Below are 8,459 nucleotides of genomic sequence, written 5' to 3'. Positions count from 1 at the left end.
AAAATAAAATGAATAACACGCACTTTCATTTTTTTTTGTTTTTTTTTTTTCGATTTTTATCGATATTTAAAATCGATTTCAAGCCCTACTATTATCGATATTTATATTATTATTATCAGTTGATTCGACAACTAACCAAGATGATGTAGTCAACTATCCACCGGAATTTTTAAACTCGCTGGATTTACCAGGATTGCCACCTCACAATCTTAAATTAAAGGTTGGATCGGTAGTTATAATGTTGCGAAATATCAACCAACCGCGTCTGTGCAACGGCACACGGTTAGCGATAAAAAAATTACTGAACAACGTGATAGAAGCAACTATACTGAAAGGAAAGTATAAAGGAGAGGATGTTCTCATACCGTGCATCCCAATGATTCCGACTGATGTGCCATTTGAGTTTAAGCGACTACAGTTTCCAGTGCGGCTTGCTTTTGCTATGACCATAAACAAGTCCCAGGGGCAATCATTAAGTGTTTGTGGTATTAATTTGGAAAACCCATGTTTCTCACATGGTCAATTATATGTTGCCTGTTCCCGTGTTGGGAAACCATCAGATTTGTTTGTCTATGCGCCAGGTGATCAAACAATAAACATCGTATACCACAAAGCACTACAATGAAAATATAACTGATTTTTGTTAATAATTATAATTCCTTACTTATAAATGCTTATATATGTTTTATTTAATTATTTTTTATTCACACCGCCCTATCACCAGGGTGACGGTTCTGTTCAGGAGAATTTTTTGCGTCGAATATAACATGTGTAGGAACAAAAAAATTGCAAAATTAAAAATCTACTGGACAGGACGAGTACGGGTGACGGGGAGGTGATTATATGTATTTATATTTGTTATTTTTATTCCATTGAAGAGGTACGACGATTTTTAACGGGCAACCGAAGTGCACGGGGATCAGCTAGTTTATATTATATAATATTTATATTTTTATCTGCTAGAGGGCGCCACAGGCGTAACTCAGTTTTTGTCTCTATATATTCTGGACACAGGAGTTAGGTCCATAATTTATGCTATAAACCCGCTCCCCGACACAAGTGAGACATAAGTGTCTTTAATGACATGTAAATAGTTGAGTAAAGTAAAATTGCACTTTAAATACATTTTTAATCTACTAAAATAGCCTGGAAGTATGAAACATATGGACTTACATGGTTTTTTGCTCATTAATTGTAAAAAAGTTTTCGAAAATTTATTGTATTTTGTATTATAGGTACCATAAACTCATCTACTTATTTCTTATAAACTATAGCAAAAATAATTTATTGACAGTTATATAAATAATTATAATACTAATCAATAAAGTAAACGAATGAAATTTGATGAAATATAAAACATATGGATTCATCTGGTTTTTGCTCCTAAGCATGTTATGTAATAAGGTATGCTATTATGTTTTTAAAAAACTAAACAATATTTAACAAGTATTTTTTGATATATCGTATTACATGTTTTATTAGAGTTATATTTTATTAAGAACCTATAACTTTTTAAGAAGAGTATTAAATAATAACAAAGACTTTTTTATAATATATATATTACCATTTTAACAAAAAAATAAAAATAAAATTGAAATCACCTTGAAACATTAATCTTAAAAATCAAAATAAATAACATAATAACTTTTTGTTTTCTTAAGTACATAAAAATATATAACATTTTAATTATAAATTTAACAATAAACAATAAAATGGAATACATATTATAATAATAATGTTTCTACTCTTCTTCGTAATTTTTCGATATGTCCAAAGCACCTGTCACAGGACAGGAAACTATGTCTGGGCCCTGGATATTTGTGGATAATAGATTTAATTGAAAAAGTTGGAGTGTTTACCACAGCATATAGATATTGAAATAGTGTTTTATTTTTATTTTGCGCTCTACAATTATCAGGAAATAAATATAACGTTTTTATTCTTGGACTTAATAAGTTTTTGAAATAGTGATGTAAAAAACTTATCACTTCGTTCTGTCCTTTCTTAGCTGATGAGTGATGATTCATTGTACATATAAAAATGAGATTTGCCTGTACTTGCTGAATGTATACAAAAGTTATATGACCAAAGTTGCCTTTTATAAAATACATCACCTGATCATCTCATTTCAACATCATAGCCAATATTCCTATAAAAATATATAATATACAATTTTTAACATAGGTATGTCATAATTTATTACCAGAAATCTAATATTTACCAATAGCTCGACTTACATCTCGATCATTATTTTCTTCTACCTCTTCTTGTAAAACATCTACAATTAATTTGAAGTTTTCAATAACAACTTTACAATTTTTATGCCTACACACCCAACGTGTATCACTAATACTTGATAATGTTACAAGATTCATTTTTAGTTTGACTTGCATATCTTGAAGTTTTTTATTCATAGTAGGCATAGAAAAATGTATATAAATTGCTTCTAAAGCATTGAAAACGTTTTTACTGTAATATAACCATAAAATATTTTAAATTTTATAATATATACATAAATAGATATACATATAGGTAATAGTACATACCTTCACATTTTTACACATATCAACCACCACTAAGTTTAGCCTGTGGGCCATACAATGAATGTAAACCGCACTAGGATGATACTTCTTAAGTAATGTTCGCACACCTCCTCTACAACCAGACATCACACTGGCCCCATCATAGGATTGAGCAACGATAGGAATATTATCTAAGTTTAATTCTTTCAAGAAAGATAAAATAAAACTTAATAATGAAGCAGCAGTTTGGCTCTGTGATACATTTACAAAGCCCAGAAAACGTTCAAGAATTTCAAAATCTTTTGTGTATCTAATACAGATAGACATGTGCTCTTGCTTATGCCACCTTTGAAAAATTACTTCATTATTATTATACATTCTTTATTTATAAATAAATTTATAAATTGTATAGTCTGTATTAATATTTTAATTACCTTTGAACATTATTCGCACATAAGCTAATAAGTTCGTTTTATATTAACGGACTAGTTTAATTTATTGAACAGTTAAATAATATTTTAAACTCTGGATTGTGGTTGGAAAATAATTTACACATTTCAATAAAATTTCCTAAATACCAGTATTACAAATAAAACATTAAAAATCAAAAGGAAAAAGTCAGTTTTTATAATTTATATGATAGATATTTGTATTAATTAGGTAGGTACCTTGATTAGGTGAGTTTGTGTCTTCTTTGTGTCCACGAAACGCAATCCCTTGGCGAGACAAAAACAGTGCAATGTTAATAAGTTTTTTTAAATAATTCCTATTATTTTCAACAAATTGTTGATGAGCAATTGATATTTGAGAACTAACACATCCAGCAACCACACTATTCTTGTAACCTGACATTCTAGAAATATTTAACATATGCTCTTTAGTAGCAGCATGTGCTTTTAGTTTTGAAATGTTTGAATTTGCACCTCCCATCTAATTGATAAATACAATTATTAAAAATATTTGTTAATTAAAAAATTAAAAGTTATTAGATACTAGATTCACTAGATTCACAATACACATCACTACATCAGTTTACATTTATATGTTTGTTGTCTATATATAATATATTTTTAGAACTAAAATACAGCTGCATATTTAATTTGTTAATACCTTTTTCCAATTTGTAAAGCCAGTTTTTGTAAATACTTTATCAACATCACCGCAACCAAAATTTCGGCAGCAAAAACAAAATGCAGCATTTTTTTCTAAGCTGTACTCGAGCCAAGAGTATTCTTTTAAATATTTTGCACTAAAAGATCTGTTTTGTTTTCCAGCTACTGTCATAGGATAAGCCTAAATATAATAGAATATAGTAATTAATAATTTGTAATAATAATACAACATGGGTAATTTCTGTATAGTTAGTAGGTAGTTACTGTATTATAATAATATAATATAGGTACCTACATTAAAGATAAATCTCCATACAAAATAATAGGCTTTAAAGTTTTTGATTTGGGTTTTAAAAAAAATATTCTGTATAGGTAATGTAAAAAATAGTGAACTTAAAGTATTTTAATCAGATATTAAATACTTAACAAATACCTCTATTTTTATTTTATAATTACAAACATTATGGTCTTAATTAATAGAATATTGGTAAATTATTACAACTCACATCTAAAATCTGTTTTACAGGACCAGTTTCTTTGTTTTCCAAATCGCTTACATTATTACTATCTTTAATAATTTTTGAATTAATATTTAAAGTGCTTATCTCACTTTCTCATTTTGTTGATTCAGAAACTTGTTTTTGATTATAACCAAGAACCTGCAGTTCAATAATTAAAATTTAAAATGAAATTTAAACAGAAATATCAAATAATAATTATCCTATAATTAATAAATAGGTAATTACGTAAATCGTATTACCTCAATTGTTTGTATATCTGGTAAGACTTTCATTGATGATTGGTTTTTTGGTGCATCATTATTATTTTTCTTAGCGCTAATTGTTTTTGATTTAAATATGCTGAACATTTCAATAAATAGGTAATGGGTAAATTCAATAAATTTAACATATACGCAAAAAAAATAGTTGTTACTGAGACACTGTCTAGTACACTAATACAGCAATACCTAAAGATTCGAATGAGGAATGTTTGATTGAATGTTTATCTGCAGATACCTTAAAAAAATCAAAAATACTTCAGTCCGAGAATCATGACATAAATGAGACCATTAATGATAAAGAGTTGGCTACAGTAGAATCAGACATTGGAGTAGCGTTTGATATAAATTTACCAGACTGTGATATGGATTTACTAGAATATATGGAGATTCAAGTATGGTTTTTTTATACTATTGAATATAATAAAAAGTATATATTACATTAATACTGATGTACAATTATATTTGACCAGTAGTAATAAAATGACAGAGCTCAAAAATGATTGCTTGGAGTATGTGACAGGTGCAGTAGCAAGAAAGTTCATCACTAAATATCCATACCTAAAGAAAATTAACAGCGATGATGGTTTAGATTTAAATTGGACTGAAACTATTTCTAGAGGAAATCTTATTATTCTCTCTGATGATTTGATGGTCACAGCAAAGGTGGTTGAATTTGTTTTTAATGAATACCATACAAATAATGGTTTAAGTAAGGAACCACATGTTATGAAAAATGTCACAGATAATGTGCTGAAAAAAATGAAAAATAACGTTAGAGTACCAGTTGAAGTGGTAAAATGTTTAGTCAGAACCTTTATACGGTTAAACAATATGAATAAAGTATTATTAGATAAATCCAAAGCTTTAAAAGATCAAAATGTGCAGTGTTAGAAAATTAAATTTGTAGTATAGGTAATTGTAAATTTATAATTTCCTTATTATTAGTGATTACTAATAAAAAATATAGTAATTAATATAACTTTGTTTAATTATGAAATACTTATTCAGTATTTATATTATTTTTAATTTAATATTTAAATATAAGTAATTTATATATTTTCAGGTTCAGGTACAATTCAATAACTATATTTATTTTATTGAAACAAATATCATGTCAGCAATGGTGTAAAAAGTGTTAAGCTAGTCAATTTAATTAAATTTTACAGGAGGAGCAAATAAATGTGATGTTTGTCAATTTTAAACATTTTACAATTCCTCACTATCTTATTTATGATTAAAATAAAAACTAATGTAATACGTACCCATACCAACAGTGATGTCAGTATTTTTGAGCCTATGATTTCTAAAAATCCAACTCAATTCACTATTTAGTATGAGAGAAGAATTTGTATAAACATAATTGACGTTTGAACCATTGACGTTATACTGTTGAGCATACATATGGTTAAATAACTACCTATTAAATAACAGTTTTTTTAATGATGAACAATGAAACATACACACGGTTGTTGATGTCAAAAGTTAATTTACAATAAAAAATAATTTACAGATTTTATATTTCGCATTAAAAGTAATAAGTTTTATATGTACACCCAAGCGGTACGTCACTGTATTACTTCAGTACAACTTATATTAATCAACTACCAAGTGCATAACGGCATAAAAATATTGTATTATTAACAAAGTAGGTACTAGGTACTTGCCAGTTAATACTTAATAGAATACACGTATCCACTGTTCATTATTGTAGTGATGTATATAATTTGTATTTATTTATTAAATGACCGAGCGACGGGGGTGCCGTCGTGTCGATATTTAATGAGACTACGATAAAATGAGTCAACGACGAATAGACGCTGTGTAGATGTGTAGAGTTCTGTGTACACTGTTCTCCGAAGAGTGTGTTAAAACTACCCACTACAAAGTTGTATTATAATTGTATTGTACTTTGTACATAGTATTATAGTGAGGATACTGGATTGGGTAGCGAGTAGTAGTGTAGCAGCATGTAGCAGTAAGCAGATAAGAATATTAGCGGCTTCCGGCTGGGATTTTCCAAATATTTATCAAAAATATACAAAATGCTAATTGCCTTAAAATACGTATAATTATTCTACACAGATTGCATAATAATAATCTATACCGTTATGCGTTATATTTTGTGAACATTATTAAATATTAATATTATAATATAATTTTTTGAGTCTTCCCACAGCTGGTGTATTATTTAATCATGGTAAATACCTATTCACTGTTGTCTGTTTCCCGCAAATATAAATTTTAAAAATCCTCTGCGGCTGACGTCACAATTTTTTTTATTCCATGCTTATCACAAAAATGTAAAATATTGCTGAAATACCTAGTTATTTAATCATGGGTATAATCTTAGTTTCGGGATACGCATGTCGATGACGTCAGCTGGAAGGAATTCTTATCAATACCCGCGTATTTTTAATTTGTCTTGTGAGTTGTCTTGTGAGTTGTGACAACGGACTAAAATGAAAACATCTTGTAACATAATATTCTAAATTTCTAACATCACGAGTTGAGAGAACAAAATTTTGTATCTTAAAAGCGACACTCATTACTCAATACGCATGGCTAAGTTATTTAATATTTAGCCATGGCGACACTTATATTACTTATTACTATATTGTTCTATGCTATTACTATTATTAATACACTTTTTAAGAAATACTGATACCAATGGGATTAAATCACAAAATTACAATTCACTTAAATAAACTCAGATTTTATAAAATAGAAATAGAATCAATGTATTTTAAAAAAGTGAATATAATAATTGTAGAAACAAATTGCTATTATGATATAAATTTTCTTAGTTTATTTCTTTTGGTTTGTAATACTTTATCACGAATTATTTTATTTAAATTATTTAGTCTAATAAAAGTTCTTGTGCGAACTAAACATTGGACTACCTCATTCGGAATGGATATTTTGAGAATGTTTAATTACTCAAGAACATCATTAGCCACTTTGGTTATTACACCTAAATAAACATTTAAAAAATGTAATTGATCCAATTATTTAGAATTATTATAAAGTAAGTACCTGGAAGTTTATTTAAATTATTTGCACCATGATAATCATTAAAAATGTTTTCAAGGAGTCTTGCAGTCTTCAACAAGTCATCAGAAGGATAAATTAAATTGCCTAAAGATACACAATCTATCCAATTCTTTGTGGTTCTGTGAGTTATCAGTATTGCCTAAGTAAGGATATTTAAAAATAAACTTTCTCGCTACTGACCCATTAACATATTCTATACAATCACGTTCTATTGTTCTAAGTTGAGTGTAATATTATAATTAGTGAACAAAATGTACAGCAACGTCACTTGACAACTTACCCGATACCACCGGCAGCGAGTAATAAAGAAGATTCAATTTGGAACGACTTTGATTTGGAAGACGGAAGTTACTGATATAGTTCAGTCTCAGAATCCAAAAGCGTTGATAATTATCGAAGTAGATAAGTATCTTCAAGAACCTTTAATTGCAAGATCAAACGATCCATTAAAATGGTTGAATGAAAACAAAAATATTTACCCTACTTTGTTTGAAATAATGAAACGGCGTTTTTGCATACAAGGTACATCTGTTCTGAGTGAACGTGTATTTTCCAAAGGTGGACAAGTTGTAACTGAAAAACAAAACAGATTATCAAGTAAAAGGGTTGAGCAAATTATTTTTTTAAATTTCAATTTAAAATAAATTATACAATTATAATACTAAATTATTTTACGCTACAAAGTTGATTATTATTATGTAATTATAAGAATAGCATACTTAGTACTTACCATAACTTTGTTTTTGATTTTAAGTCGATTAGTCATAAATATTTTATTTTTTATTAAATAAATAATGAATTGCAAAATGTTGTTAAATTAATTGTTTGTGTTGTTTATGATAACTGATAATAAATAATAATGATAACATGGGCACAGGTATTTTTGCCTTTTGGCATAAAATAATGATTGTATACTAGATGTCGTTTTCATGAACATTGAACAAAATTTAACCATAGATATAAAACCATATTACCTAAATCGGAACAAATGCA

General features: G+C 27.8%; 2 protein-coding genes across 2 annotated transcripts; one reads left to right on the top strand and one right to left on the bottom strand.

The window, feature by feature from the left end:
• The first annotated feature begins 238 nt into the window (after positions 1-238).
• On the top strand, positions 239-625 carry LOC103311838. The gene has a single exon (XM_016809572.1). The coding sequence runs from the start codon at positions 239-241 to the stop codon at positions 623-625; it is 387 nt and encodes a 128-aa protein (XP_016665061.1).
• A 1,498-nt stretch (positions 626-2,123) lies between these two features.
• Positions 2,124-4,427, bottom strand: LOC103311839. The gene is made up of 7 exons (XM_008191608.1): positions 4,395-4,427; positions 3,633-3,815; positions 3,191-3,452; positions 3,047-3,092; positions 2,629-2,868; positions 2,222-2,469; positions 2,124-2,149 (listed from the first exon to the last, which is right to left on the bottom strand). The coding sequence occupies exons 1-7, from the start codon at positions 4,425-4,427 to the stop codon at positions 2,124-2,126; spliced, it is 1,038 nt and encodes a 345-aa protein (XP_008189830.1).
• Positions 4,428-8,459: the final 4,032 nt, after the last annotated feature.

Source organism: Acyrthosiphon pisum, unplaced genomic scaffold (assembly GCF_005508785.2).
Source record: "Acyrthosiphon pisum isolate AL4f unplaced genomic scaffold, pea_aphid_22Mar2018_4r6ur Scaffold_20960;HRSCAF=22641, whole genome shotgun sequence".
NCBI lineage: Eukaryota > Metazoa > Arthropoda > Insecta > Hemiptera > Aphididae > Acyrthosiphon > Acyrthosiphon pisum.
The sequence above is the reverse complement of the archived record's forward strand: the minus strand, read 5'-3'. Positions and strand labels throughout refer to the sequence as shown.

What these genes read in the sequence shown, in the direction of transcription:
- LOC103311838 (XM_016809572.1), top strand. Translation starts at nt 239, where the DNA reads ATGTTGCGAAATATCAACCAACCGCGTCTGTGCAACGGCACACGGTTA.
- LOC103311839 (XM_008191608.1), bottom strand. Translation starts at nt 4,427, where the DNA reads ATGAAAGTCTTACCAGATATACAAACAATTGAG. An exon ending in CAGATATACAAACAATTGAG is followed by an intron (nt 3,816 to 4,394) that starts GTAATACGATTT and finishes TATTATATTTAG; the next exon opens with GCTTATCCTATGACAGTAGC. An exon ending in TTTTCCAACCACAATCCAGA is followed by an intron (nt 2,869 to 3,046) that starts GTTTAAAATATT and finishes AATTTTTCAAAG; the next exon opens with GTGGCATAAGCAAGAGCACA.